Raw genomic sequence first — 14,857 nt, 5'->3', positions numbered from 1 at the left:
TAACCATACATTTTTCAACAATATTAGATTGTATTCATATTATTTGATGATTCCTGCAGTCGAGTCATGTATTTATCGTTAGTTTAACTGGTACCTCATCTTATATATCTGTTTTATTTCATAAATCAATCTCGGACATATTTTTGATATTAAGAAGAAGAGGACTTCTGCTGATATTAACGAACCTTTAAAGGTTTGATGAACTTATATTTAGAGATATATATGAATTTACCTACAATGAGATAAAGACAGTATATTATTAGTAACTATTTTTTTATTTAATTAAAGTATTCAAGAGGCTTTAGGTTTTGCAGGTTAAAATTTAGTGAAAATTTGGTGAATTTAGAAGATATTATTTAAGCCGATGTTGATAAGATTAGGTGAGTTAAGTTTTGGACTTAAGAGCCTTCTTTTGTTGGCGATAATTGTGATTGATGGGTTTATTTTGGCTTCTCCAGTATCTTGGTTGTTCCATGACCCATTTATAACTATTCAAAAAGAAGATTCATCCAATAATTGGTTACTCCCCCCTTTGTTAGACCCAGATGACATTACTGATGATAATAGAAGTTTACCTAAAAATGGTTCAATACCGTCATATATAGTGGATAACTGCCCAGTGGTATATTTGCACAGTGAGGAGAGGTATTGGCCTTCTGATATTGAAGATTATGTCACTCATTTTTCTATAAACGATGGTAATGGTAATGTCATAATCAATGCTAGTAATGATGATCCCTTAAAGTTAAAAGACTTAAACTCTGGATATAAAATAAACTTTAAAAATGGCTCTAAATATTACATTTCTAGTGAAGATACCTATATGACAAGTTTAGATAATTTTGACAATGATCCAAAATGGCTATTAGGACATAAGCCAGAATATGGTACTGGCCATATTAAAAAGGGGCCTGTTATTCTATTTGCAGTTGATAAAGGTAATGGCTGGGTAGATGCTTTTTGGTTTTACTTTTATCCGTTTAATTGGGGACCATTTATAATGGGATATGGTCCATGGGGAAATCACGTTGGTGATTGGGAACATTCTTTGGTAAGATTTTATAAAGGTAAACCTAAATATCTTTGGATGAGTGCACATAGTGGTGGAACAGCATATAAATTTGAAGCTATAGAAAAGATCAAAAAACTACGACATGTGAATGGTAGATTGACGTCAGAATTGATTGAAAGACCTGTAATATTTAGTGCTAGAGGCACACATGCTAATTATGCCTCAACAGGCCAACATCCTCATGATGTACCATTCTTCTTTATGCCGTTAAGTGATTTTACAGATCGTGGTCCTATGTGGGATCCTGTATTAAATTATTATTCATATGTGTTTGATGGAACGAACATTATTCCATCCAGTGAGAAAGAAGAGAAATTGGGAATCCAATGGTTACAGTATCATGGGACCTGGGGTGATAAACAATTAGCTTGGAAAGATCCTAGACAACGTTGGTGTCCAGTACAATGGAAATATATCGATGGACCGACGGGGCCTTTATACAAGAACATTGAACGTATGTCGTTATGTCAGAGCACTAAATGGTGGAATTTTTTAAATAGCTGTCCAGCAAGAAGGTTCATAAAGAAAGGTAATGGACTGAATGCGGAAAAGAATGATTTAATTGGTGATAATTGTGGTGTTCTTCTATATTGGATTAGACCTAAGTGGTTCCGAGGAATATTAAGATTTCTTACCTGGAGAGGAATCCTCTGTTTTATAATGGATTTTTTTACTGGTTAAATAAAATCCATTAATATGAATCTCTTCATGAGATCTACGAACTATCGATTGTTTTGAATGGCTCATATTACAATACCCCTCCCTTGTTAGTATTATAAACTATATGGTTTCCTTTTTTCGTTTGCAATCTAATACGGGACTAATTACCAACAACTGTAATATATATTATAACCTCTCAATTGCATAAAAGTGTTAACAAAGCACTGACAACCGTGATTAATTAACTTAGTCAACGGTTTCATTATCCTTCTGTTACTATTCGAACCTTTATTGCTATACTCATTTGGTTTTTTAACCTTTATTACGTAATTTATTTCTGGAAGTTTCTAGAATTTTGTACAATATGCGGGAAGGGAAAAGGGAAGGTTTTCCGATATATAGACATTTCCCGCATACCATAGAAAGAGGCTAAAGGTATTCGAAACTTTAAGAAGGTTATAGAAGAATTAATCATTAGGATACATTGAAATGATTATTAATGTTAGATGGTTTGATAAAAGCTTACAAATGTAGATGGTGAACAATAAATCCAAAAGGTATAAAAGGATGTGATCTTAATACTTCTCAATTACAGTTTTCAAATTCGCAATTTATGCTATATTTTACTTTATATTTATTCTTTATATTGAAAGAATAGCATCAAAGAATATTATCGATTCGAACAAATACCAATTAAGGGTAAAACTACATTTTAAGAAACACATTCATATTATTTCAACAATGTTTCAAGCATTCCAACCTCCATGTATTTTTGAAACTGCTCCAATTTTCAATCCTTTTTTTAATGACAGAATAGTTGAACAAGAAAGATTCAGAAGATATTGTCATCAACAAAAGGCTGAAAATACTGAACTGAAATATGATATTATTCAAAAATCTGACAATAAATTGATTTTATCATTATATGCTAATATACCAGAAGATGTTTATAAAAGAGAATTAGTTGAACAATTGACAGCAATTGAAGCTGAATTAAATAAACCAGGTTATAAGGTAGTTCAAGATTTATTTGGTAACCAGTACCTTGTTGAACAAAATTTAAATGAATTTGAATTAAGGCGTGAAGCTATGAATACATTGGATATTAATTCTGTAAACAAAAAAGCTGCTAAAATAGCGTTCAAGAATTTTAAAATTGAGTTGAATAATTTAGGTAATGAAATACATGTTGCTAATGAAAATTTAGGTATTTCCAAAGTATTCTCTATTCCAAATATCGAAGATATCAATGTTTCTGATTTGAGTACTGTTGATGGCAATCACCGTTTTGATAAATTAGCTGTTTTGAAAATTGAAATTTCCTTAAAAAATGAATCAGTCGAAACTCAAAAACTATCTACCTTTTCTATTCCTATTCTAGGAAGGGATGAAGAATTAAGTTTGGATAAGTTAATTGCTTGGTCACATAAGAAAGCACAAGAATTGACTGATGAAACCACCATCTCTAAGAAAAAGGAAGACGTTAAAGTTCAAGGTGAAAATGACGAACGCCAAAAAAGAATTTGTGAAAAGAAAGCATATATGATTGAAAAACAGAAGATCAAGAAAGAATTAAAGAAACAAGATGAAATAAAAAGACAACAAGAACTTCAAAGACAACAAGAATTGAAGAAACAAGAACTTCAAAGACAACAAGAATTGAAGGAACAAGAAGAGCTTCGCAAGTTAGAATTGAAGAAGCAAGAGGAGTTGAAAAGACAAGAACAATTGCGTCGCCAGGAAGAATTAAGACGACAAGAGATAGAAAGGAAAGAACAACAAAGAAGAGAGTTGTTAAGACAGCAAGAATTGAAGTTAGCTGAATTGAAAAGAAAACAAGAAGCTGAACTCAAGGAATTAGAAAGACAACAGAGACTTCAAAGAGAGGCATTGAAACTACAGAAAGAAGAAGAAGCTCGTCTAAATGAAGAAAAGAGACAAATTGACCTTGAGAAGCAAAGGGAGATGCTAAATGAAATGTTTAAAAATGATGCTCCAAGGAAAACATTAACTGTAGATGAATCTGTCCTAGAATCTGATGATGAATTAACAACTACACTCTCAAATGCTTCTGAAAGTAAAAGAAGAAGCTCATCGACCCCTTCATTAGAAGATATTGAAGATGAAGAAGATAACCGTTACAGGGAGTCTTTAAAAAGGTCTCCTTCTGGAAATGTACTTCTAGAAGATATATAAATATAATTTTGGTAAATAGAAAATATACATTTACACTAAATATAATAATACAATCATTTTATAAGTGTTACAATCAATTCATTATCTGTTAATTGCAATTTTTGTATAGACTGTCTTTATGTCACATGTGTTGACAATTGAGCATATTATGAAATATTTCCGGAGTTTGAATAAAAAACCCCATATATAAAATTGGTAAGGCTAGAAACCTTCATCGAACATGATGAATAGTTTTGTTAAAATTGAATTTCAAAGTAAGTGACGTCTGTCTATATTGGTAGATATAGGATAGCCAATACACGATACTAATATGTTGAATAGTTTCAGGGAGCTTTTGTATCATAACTGTGCTCAAATTCAATATTTATTGAGAAATTACTATGAAGATGAGGAAACTTGTAAAGACATCGAAAACATAATTGAAATTAGTAGCAAGAGTTTGAAGACTGGTGGTAAAGTAATTATAGTTGGATGTGGAAAATCCTATAAGATTGCCAGTAAAATTGTAGTCATGTTAAACTCATTAGGTATGAGTAGTACACTATTGCACCCAATTGAAGCTATCCATGGTGATATGGGTGTTATTAGGGAAGGTGATGTAATCTGGATGTGTTCACATGGAGGTGAGACATTAGAAGTAATTAAATTTATTGAACTGGTTCATAAAGTATGGTCCTGTAATGCAATTACCACTATTGGTATAACTAGTAAAGAAGAAAGCACAGTTTCACGTATATGCGATCATAAAATAGTAATCAAACAATATATTAAAGAAGATATATTACAAAGAGGATTAAAGACCCCTACTATATCTACATCATCTATGTTAATTGTACTAGATTGTATTGTAATGAGTATGAGTGAAGTGTATTATAATTATGATTACGAGTCAAGATTGAGATTTTTCAATAAGAATCATCCAGGAGGGTCAATAGGGTTCCAACTTGAAAATGATGATACAGATAAAGACAAGACTAGAGTCGTAGATAAAGATGATTGGGTTGGAACAAGTGAGATCTGTATTTCAGGAGATGAAAGTAATCAAATGGTACTAGAGAAGAGTATTTTGTACGACTATATTATAATTAGGGATAAGATAAGGATACCTTCGATATGTGTGCAAAATAAATATAAGGAATTCAGCAACAACGGTTGGTAGTAAATCAATGACATTCATGGAGTACCTTTCGACCAATCTGAAACCCAACTCTAAGGCTCCTGAAGCTGCGAGACGTTTTTGAATAATTAATTAATCAATCAATCAGTTAATCTGCTAATCTGTAACCAAATGAATAAATATATTTCAATAAATCAATACATATTCTAATAATAGACGGACACTATGTGAGAGGTCTCATCTTCATAAACCACGATGAACGTAGATCTTAATGCCGTTAGATACAACTTGTAGAAACAACTAATAACTTAATTTCTAAATAGTTCATATAGTGTACAGCGTAGTATAGTGTAGCTACAATTATAGTAAGATATGATACAAGAGTGAGATCCGGGTGACAGAGATGCTATTTCGCGGCTGAAATAACTAATCCTTGACGGAGGTAAAGTATTTCAGAACTAAATATAACACAATTTCAAGGTTAAAATAGCATATATGTATACAAGTTCTACTATTCAAACTGTTCAAATTATTCTTGGCTGCAGTTTGACCCTCACTAGGCTCTGATCTCACACTTGCATGAATCTTAAATCCTGTACCATCAGCAAGCAGCAGCACCACCACCACCATCCCTCAAAAAAAGAACAAGAATAGGAAAGGGAGATTCAACAATAACCAAAAAATCAACATATAATCTTGCTACATACAAGCACGTATCTTGATATACAGACCAGTCGGTACCAGAGCACAAACTTAATGGACGGTCTTTGCCGAAACTACTTCGAAACACACAGATATCATTTGCCTTGCAGTGTACTTGAACTAGAAGAGACCAAGATGGTGTGTGTTCAAAGACAAGACAGGCGTTATATTGCAGCAAGGTATAGCGTGTTATAGCACAATTATTATATACCAGGTTATAATATATTATATGTCAGGTCAGTTTGGCGTATTTTACTCTTTTCGAACTGGAATAGGGAAAGAAAAAGAAATGAAAATAGTGTTTAAGTTTCGTGTCGCGTTTCCAAAAAAAGAAACCTAAAATTTTTTTATTTTTTTTTTTTATTTAATTCATTTCGGCGTTGTGCAGCTTGTTCTTCGTAAATTCTCGCGACTTTTTTTGCAATTTCGAAGATACACGTTTCTTTTTGAAGATTCTTCTTTTAAATTTTATTTTAATTTTTGTAATTTACACACCAAATGCCTTTGGGCTCCTGCCAGTTTTCATTTTTGATCCCATTACATCCATTGCACACATACATGATATGATCTAACTGTCAAAGAGGTAAAGCAAGTAATCCAAAAGCAATCCTGAGAGAGAAAGAGAAAGAGAAAGCCAAAGAGAAAGAGAGAGTGTGAGACTTGAGATTAAATCCATTAAATAAAATAAAATAAAAAAAAAAGATATTAATATTACAGATAATAGCAATTTATAATTCGAATTTAACATTAATTAATCTTTAGCATTTTAGCATTTGGAAATTTTATCATTTGATTTAAAATCATTATTGGTGATATTGGTAAAAGGTTATCTTAATTTGGAGCGTATTGCGTTATATATTCTAAGTCGAGGAATTGTTTTAAATAGTTTTTTTCTTTGCAATTGGCTTTGATTTATATATTGATTCCTGAAGATTGTATATCATCAATAAGTTTTATTTCTTGGTTCGAGCTGGGTTTTACTTCCTTTACAGTTCAAAAATATTTTTAGTTTATAACAGAAGGACTGTGAATAGACAAATCAAAAAAGATTTTTAGTCTTCATTAAGGTAGCTGTTCGAAAGATATCCAAAATTAGGAAAAGTATTAATTTGTGATTTCGTTTTGCAGTTTTTAAGAAAGTTATCACGAACATTAATCATATAACTATCGTACCTTCATATACATATACATATATATATATATATGTTATATTCCTAGACAAGGCATAGATCAAAGAAAATATTAACAGTTCACATTTTTTAAGGAAATAATACGTTTTGTTCAGTGGGAGGAATATAGTACATTATCTCGTATATCATGGCTAGAAGAAATTTGACTAATAATCAGTCAGTAGACGATTTGTATAATCGTGATGAGAACCCATTTTTACAGGAAGATAGTGAAAATTCTCTATCTTCAATGAGGTTCAATAATAATACTAATGAAAATAGTGAAGATTCTTTAATTCAACACCATGTCGATTCAAACATTAATACTTCTTTTAACCCTGATGTTTCTGATTATCAAGGTTATTACTCAAAAAATACAAGCAGAATAGATGCAAATATTAACAATAATAATGGTAGTAATATGGATCTTTCTTATATGCATCCTCCAAATTCTACCAATAATTTATTAAATTCAAATAACGGTGGTGTCTCAAATATTCGTGGTTCTTCAACTTCTTTAAATACTGGTCTATCAACAAATGATATATTATCACCACCCCAATTCGATAGATACCCACAGGTTCAATCAGGTAACAGATCTTTAGCAATGGGAACTCCTAACCCAAACGGTAATGGCAGTAGCCAAAGAGCATACTCAAGTTCGCCAGGAATGGTCTCAAACTCATCTTTCTTGTCATCTTCAAATCCATTCGTTCCTGAACAAGATTTCTCTCCATTTGGTGGTTATCCAGCAACTTCTTTCCCTTTACACATCGACGAGAAAGAAGATGACGATTACTTACACAATCCTGATCCTGAAGAAGAAGCAAGATTGGACAGAAAAAGATTCTCTGAAGATTTCAAACACATGGATAAAAGATCAGCTGGTGGTTGGGTAGGTATAATTTTTTTATTTATGGCTGGTATATTCATCTTTATCGTTCTACCTGCTGTAACTTTCACAGGTGTTATAGATCATACTTCACCTGCCCCTAGAAACGTTACTGACTACCTAACAGCATACCAATACCCACAACTAGCTAGTATTAGAACCTCTTTGGTTGATCCAGATACACCTTCTACTGCTAAGACAAGAACCGCCAAAGATGGTTCAAGTTGGAAACTTGTATTCTCTGATGAATTTAACGCTGAAGGAAGAACTTTCTATGATGGTGATGACCAATTCTGGACTGCTCCTGATATTCACTATGATGCAACAAAGGATTTGGAATGGTATTCTCCAGATGCTGTCACTACTAAAAACGGTACTCTGAAATTAAGAATGGACGCTTTTAAAAATCATGATCTGTACTATAGATCAGGTATGGTTCAAAGTTGGAATAAAATGTGTTTTACTCAAGGTGCTTTAGAGGTCTCTGCCAATTTACCAAACTATGGTCGTGTCACTGGGTTGTGGCCAGGTTTATGGACAATGGGTAACCTTGCAAGACCAGGTTACTTAGGTTCTACAGAAGGTTTATGGCCATATAGTTATGAAGGTTGTGATGCTGGTATTACACCAAATCAAAGTTCATTTGATGGTATCTCCTATTTGCCTGGTCAAAGATTAAGTGTTTGTACTTGTGATGGAGAAGATCATCCAAATCAGGGTACAGGTAGAGGTGCTCCAGAAATTGATATTTTAGAAGCTGAAGCTGATACAACCATAGGAGTTGGTGTTGCTTCTCAATCTTTACAAATTGCGCCATTTGATGTTTGGTATATTCCAGATTATGAATTTATTGAGATTTATAATTTCACTACAACTACAATGAACTCCTATTGCGGTGGTCCTCTACAACAAGCTGTTTCTGCTGTTACTACTTTGAATACCACTTGGTACCAGTTTGGACCAGAAGGTGGCTATTATCAGAAATACGCTATTGAATATTTGAATGACAAAGAAAATGGTTACTTGCGTTGGTTTGTCGGTGACGTACCAACATTTACCATTTATTCGAAGGCACTGCATCCAAATGGTAACATTGATTGGAGATATATCTCTAGAGAACCAATGTCGATTATCATGAATTTAGGTATCTCTAACAATTGGGCTTATATCGATTGGCAATCGATTTATTTCCCAGTTACAATGTCAATTGATTATGTTCGTTTATATCAACCTTCTAACGCAGTCAATATTGATTGTGATCCAGATAGTCATCCAACTTATGATTATATTGAAAGCCATTTGAACGCTTATCATAATCCTAATTTGACCAGTTGGGAAGAAGCTGGTTATAGCTTCCCAAAGAATATTCTAACTGGTAATTGTAAGAGTTCTAAATACAGTTTATCAAATGAATAATTAAAATTAATGATAGAGGACTACTAAAATATTTACTGAATAGAAGCTAAAAATGATTTAGCTGCTATTCATAATGCATATTAATATAAATTCGATAAGGTGGGCTACAAGAGGTTGATATATTTTTTGTTTTCAAAGATTATTAATTTAAAACTAAAAAATATGGTTCTTTAAAATTTTGCATATATCCCTCCATTACAAAGTTCAATATCAATTATAAATAGATTTATATTATCAATTACATTTTATATAATGTTATACAAGCAATTTCGCAAGATTATACAAAAATTCTTTTAGATGAAGCTACTTCAACTAGTTCCTTATCGATAACTGTCATGTTCATAATTGACAATTTAATATTCATTATAAAAGAGTAAATCAGTTTATATGCAAACTTCTTACTTTATATAAGCTAAAAAGGTTTTGATATAAAACGTAGTAAAAAGTGGAATTTATTGTTATAATATTTATTATAATACATGCTAAAATAAGAATATATAAAATGATGACAATGATGCAAATAATACAAAAAAAAACACAAATCTATTAACAATGAAATGGAAAATAACCCAATGATTGCTATGTACAGGAAGTAGATATAACTCAATTTGATTCAATCTTATATCCCCTTCATTGGCCTTCAATTAATAGGGATTAAGTCTTGATTTTAAGCTAATGATAGTTATTGTTTATAATATCATCGGGAGGGAACCAACAGCGTCTTACAATTAACATCATTAGTACCGTCTCCCAATCGATAAGAATTAGTTTCTTGTACTCAGCTAAAGGTCCCCTAGGTATCTAAAGCCTCTATAAATTCCAATGACACAGGATCTAATTAGATATTGTCTAAATAATTTATTAAGCATATATATATATATATATATATATAAATATGCTTATTTAGACGTTATTAATTAAAGCTAAATTCACATGTAACAATGAGATACCATTGTAAAAACATCTTAACGAAGTTGGGATCATCTGTGTAGATCAAGATATGTCGATGTTACATCTATAGTCCCAATATACTAATCATAATAATAACATTGTTTCTCGAGGATTCCTAATTTAATTACGCTGGGGAATGCAAGAGGGTAGAACCATCTTAAATCAAGAAACCAAACAAGAACAAATATAAAAGATTCCTTGTGGCCTAATGATTGCCAATTGATTCAATTTTACTACACATAATAGTTGAGTGGGGGATGTGGGAGGGATGTAGGACAAATACACACTCTCGAATACATCTTCAATGACATCTCGAACAAATTTATCGATTTTATCAATTATAACTGATTCTTTGCAACAATGAATCAACAAACTTATTGAAGATAATGTGATGGATTAGTTATATCAATATTTTCACATTCCTAAAAGAGGATTGATCAATATTACAGGTTCGAATGTTAAAATGATTGAAAATATTACCCCTTTGCCTAGTTGATTCACCCGCTTGTTCTAGTTAATGCAAAAGAGAATATTATTTTTAAGTTTAATCAGATGGTTAGATTATTCGTGAAGACAACTTGTTGATGTTAATCCGTGTTGCCTATAGGGACCAGTAATCACTTCTGAGGTGTCTTTAATCCCTAACAATGTGCACTTCAATTCGATTGTGTAACAACTTCAATTGCTAGAGGAGGCAGATATTCGACTTTAAGATTTTTCTTTAGTGATATTTTTTTTTTCATTTACATCAAACCTACTTGAAACAATCTTGAGATGGTATCACAAATGTCATTCAAGAAGCTTCTGTAATCATGTTTTCATTATTCATTAGTGTAGACTTCTTGTTATAGATTAAATAATATCTTATCAAATTCAATGTGTCATTGAAGGTTTCATTGGACCACCCTATCAATGTAAATAAAATATTATATTTATAGTTCAATGCTCTAGTGATTATCTTAAAGGGTGGAACATTAACTAGGCTATGAGTACTTCCTTGAATGTTTTGAATTAAAGGATTTAATGGACATTAATGAACATCTTGTATTCGATTGGGAATACAATTAATTTCATTTGAAAACCTGGGTTAAAATAAAAATATTCAAAAATTGGTATGTAATATATGTTGGCGACAGCAAAAGAAAAATCATTAAAATAACGATATCTTTTTAATTGAAAAGGTAAAATATTACTCGATAATAATAATATGTTGGAATTATGATATAACAGTAGTCTTCAAAATTGATTCTACCATATTAAAGTTAGTATGTTTCATCATACCACTAACACGATTAAAGACGACATTGATCAATTGGTTGAATTCATATATATATATAGTCCTGATTACATCAACTACATTTGAAAATACATCTATTTTGAAGCAACAATCAGTATACCCAGTTTTTACAATTCCTAATTCATTACCTATATATTGAAATGATCATGTCAGAAGGAATAGTAGTAACTTCGTTCAAGTAGGTAACATCAGATGTAATAGGTTAAAGCAACAGATAAAAAGTTGATGTTATAATTGATGGAACCACTATAACTACATAAAATTAATTATAAAACATAAAAATGTTAAGTTTACTTGTCTTTTAAAAGAAAAAGAATCTTGATGACAGACTAATAACGTCACCGTATTGTCATTGCATAGTTGATCAAGACTTGATTAAATATAAAAGAAGTCTTTACTAAACCCAATATATATATATATATAAATGAAGAGATGGTTAATCTGTCTCTACAAATCTCGTTGCAAAATACAAATCAATGATGGAATCTCTATGAATATATCAACCTTCTCGAATTACAAATATGGTTCTTATGTAAAGAGATCATTATTGTTATTGGTACAATTATTAAGTTTTATAACCATCAATTTCCTAAGTACTCTTGTGAAATCAAAGGAGAAGATAGGAACTTACTCATAATTAAGGATATAGTCAAAGAATGAGATCTACAATCAATTGGATCAAAATTAAAGAGAGAATATCAAAAGTTGCGTATCATTGTTGTAGCTTATTCTTACAATTTATGCAAAATCCTTTGAAGTTCTTTCAATTGTTTGAAATATAGCAATCGATATCGCGATGAAAAGTTGCACACTAATCAATCATACCTAACATGATGAGTCAAGTAAGATATGGATAAAAGAATCGTTTTAACGATTGATTGCTCTGTTGAATTGGAATTGTATTGCTTAAACTTGTATTAGATTATCCTGGTTTAATTGAAGGGTATCTTTAACTAAACTTCTGATTCATTTGAAGAATACATCAAAGAAATAAATTCAGAAGTTAATACAATGCCAAGAGTATTAGCAACGCAATCTCATGTTGTTCATGGATACGTTGGGAACAAGGCAGCTACTTTCCCATTGCAATGTCTAGGATGGGATGTTGATTGTTGTAATAGTGTTCAATTTTCTAATCATACAGGCTATGGAATGGATAAAGTTTTTGGTAGTGTTACATCCGAAAAAGAATTGAATGATATATTAAGTGGATTGTTCAGTACCTTCCAATATGATTATGATGCATTTCTATCAGGTTATCTACCTAATAAGGAGTCTGTAAGATGTGTTGGATTGAATTATAGAAACTTCAAAAAGTCAAACCCCGATGCAATTTGGTTGATGGATCCTGTTATGGGCGATGAAGGTCAGTTATATGTGGATGAAGATGTTATCCCAGAGTATAAGAGAATAGCTTTAGAGTCTGATGGATTAGTTGATATCATTACTCCCAATCAATTCGAATTTGAAATTCTGCATGGTGAGAAAATTAGCACTGTTGAAGAACTTAAATCAGCATTGACAAAGCTACATCGTACTATTCCCATGGTAGTATTGACATCATGTATGCCAAATCTATTTAATGATTCAAACAACGTATATTGTGTGGCTTCATTACGAGACCATGAACCACTGGTATTCCGAGTTCCATTAATTGAATCCTACTTCACGGGTGTCGGTGACCTATTCTCAGCATTGCTTTTAGACAGGCTTTACAAGTTTAACGCCAGTTCTAAATCATCAAGTTCTGGAAAAAATATATCTTCCTTCAAGACTCAGATCAATGAAGTATTAAATGTGGTACATAATGTACTATTATTAACCAAAAAGTATGCACCAAAAGATCTCAAATCTGTTATCGGTGTTGCAAGTAAAATGAAAGATATGGAATTACGAATTATAGAATCAAGAGACTTTTATTCATTATCATTTGATAAAGACCAACTTCAAAATTCAAAGCAGGCTGACATTGGATTGTATGATTTCTTTTATAAGAGTTTATAGACTTTGTAGATATAATAGCATTAATTACATAATTTTTAACCATTCGATATAAGCATCTGCCAAGTGTTTTAAACCTAGTTTGATATCATCTTCAGAATTACAATATCCGATTCTAATGGTACCTGGGACACCAAATGCTTCACCTGGTACAGCTAATACGCCATATTTTTCAGCAAGAAATGTCGCAAATTTCATTGTGTCATTAACTCCTTTGACTTTAGCTAAACAAACGGTGGCAGCAGTTGGCTTGTGATAAAATTCGAATTTATCACTATGTTCATCCATAAAATCGTTTAATAACCTGAAATTATTTAAACATAACTCATAGTTACGTTTGATGACATATTCGCGATTATCTAAAACATATTGTGCAATTTGATCATCGATCATACTAACGGATATCATATTATAATCTCTTCTTGATGCTGCATCCCTCAAGAATTGTTTATCTTTGCTCACTAACCATCCTAATCTAATACCAGCAACTGAATAAGCTTTAGACATGGATCCAGAAACGATGGCTTTACTATAAAGCTCACAAGCACTTGGAGGAACCATTTCATCTTCTAGTGAATGGAAAATTGGTCTATATACTTCATCAGAATGTAAGTAAATGTCATTTTCCTCACATAATTTACATATTTGTTTTAACAGGTCCTTTTTAATGACACTTCCCAGTGGGTTGTTAGGGTTGTTGATAATAATTAATTTAGTATTATTTTTGATCATGGATTTAAGTGTTTGTAAATTTGGCAAGAAGTCATCCTCTTTTTTTAAAGTTAATAAATCCACTTCAGCACCAAACATTTCGGGGACACTGTATAGTTGGCTGTACGTTGGTTCGACACAGATGACATGATCACCTGCACCAACAAGAGTATAAAAAGCCAAAAAATTAGCACCAATTGCACCATTAGTTAATAAAATATCATCCATAGTAAAATCTGGGCCATACAAACTTGCAATTGAAGTACGTAATTCATCAGATCCCTTTATTGCACCATAGGATAACCTTGTCTTGGTATTAAAATTGAACTTATTCCCTGAAAGCTGTTCAATTTCATCTAATGATAAAGAATAACAGCAAGTTTCACCCAAATTGAAAAGTGCATTAGTCTCATGTTTGTCCATGAACGGTTCTACTGCAAAATCTTCTGGAAATGGCATCTTAACTTATCAATGTCCTTCCACCTTTTATGTAAATTTCACCTAAAAAAACAACTATTTTAAATAATTTTTTTCAGATCCCATTGAACATCATCTTATCGGGGTACAAAATCCAATAAAATTTTTTAAAAAGGTTATTTATGTCCTATCCTAAACCCTTTTGGAATACCTTTTATTGTTATGAAATTCGATGATGTATTAGTCTTGAAAACTT

At 31.6% G+C, this 14,857-nt stretch overlaps 6 protein-coding genes across 6 annotated transcripts; 5 read left to right on the top strand and 1 right to left on the bottom strand.

The window, feature by feature from the left end:
* Nucleotides 1-364: 364 nt before the first annotated feature.
* On the top strand, nucleotides 365-1,753 carry VPS62 (Vps62p; the record flags this gene model as incomplete). Its single annotated transcript, XM_001643727.1, has 1 exon — nucleotides 365-1,753. The coding sequence occupies one exon, from the start codon at nucleotides 365-367 to the stop codon at nucleotides 1,751-1,753; it is 1,389 nt and encodes a 462-aa protein (XP_001643777.1).
* A 720-nt stretch (nucleotides 1,754-2,473) lies between these two features.
* On the top strand, nucleotides 2,474-3,928 carry BTN2 (Btn2p; the record flags this gene model as incomplete). The annotated part of the gene is made up of 1 exon (XM_001643726.1): nucleotides 2,474-3,928. The coding sequence occupies one exon, from the start codon at nucleotides 2,474-2,476 to the stop codon at nucleotides 3,926-3,928; it is 1,455 nt and encodes a 484-aa protein (XP_001643776.1).
* Nucleotides 3,929-4,238: 310 nt separating this feature from the next.
* On the top strand, nucleotides 4,239-5,087 carry Kpol_480p4 (SIS domain-containing protein; the record flags this gene model as incomplete). The annotated part of the gene is made up of 1 exon (XM_001643725.1): nucleotides 4,239-5,087. The coding sequence occupies one exon, from the start codon at nucleotides 4,239-4,241 to the stop codon at nucleotides 5,085-5,087; it is 849 nt and encodes a 282-aa protein (XP_001643775.1).
* Nucleotides 5,088-7,064: 1,977 nt separating this feature from the next.
* On the top strand, nucleotides 7,065-9,224 carry Kpol_480p3 (SKN1/KRE6 family beta-glucan synthesis-associated protein; the record flags this gene model as incomplete). Its single annotated transcript, XM_001643724.1, has 1 exon — nucleotides 7,065-9,224. The coding sequence occupies one exon, from the start codon at nucleotides 7,065-7,067 to the stop codon at nucleotides 9,222-9,224; it is 2,160 nt and encodes a 719-aa protein (XP_001643774.1).
* Nucleotides 9,225-12,483: 3,259 nt separating this feature from the next.
* Nucleotides 12,484-13,476, top strand: BUD16 (putative pyridoxal kinase BUD16; the record flags this gene model as incomplete). The annotated part of the gene is made up of 1 exon (XM_001643723.1): nucleotides 12,484-13,476. One exon carries the CDS (start codon nucleotides 12,484-12,486, stop codon nucleotides 13,474-13,476), a length of 993 nt encoding a protein of 330 aa, XP_001643773.1.
* A 24-nt stretch (nucleotides 13,477-13,500) lies between these two features.
* Nucleotides 13,501-14,643, bottom strand: Kpol_480p1 (uncharacterized protein; the record flags this gene model as incomplete). Its single annotated transcript, XM_001643722.1, has 1 exon — nucleotides 13,501-14,643. The coding sequence occupies one exon, from the start codon at nucleotides 14,641-14,643 to the stop codon at nucleotides 13,501-13,503; it is 1,143 nt and encodes a 380-aa protein (XP_001643772.1).
* Nucleotides 14,644-14,857: the final 214 nt, after the last annotated feature.

Source organism: Vanderwaltozyma polyspora, genomic scaffold (genome assembly GCF_000150035.1).
Source record: "Vanderwaltozyma polyspora DSM 70294 KpolScaffold480 genomic scaffold, whole genome shotgun sequence".
Classification (NCBI taxonomy): domain Eukaryota; kingdom Fungi; phylum Ascomycota; class Saccharomycetes; order Saccharomycetales; family Saccharomycetaceae; genus Vanderwaltozyma; species Vanderwaltozyma polyspora.
Note: the sequence above shows the minus strand (reverse complement) of the source record. Positions and strands in the feature narration are given on the sequence as shown.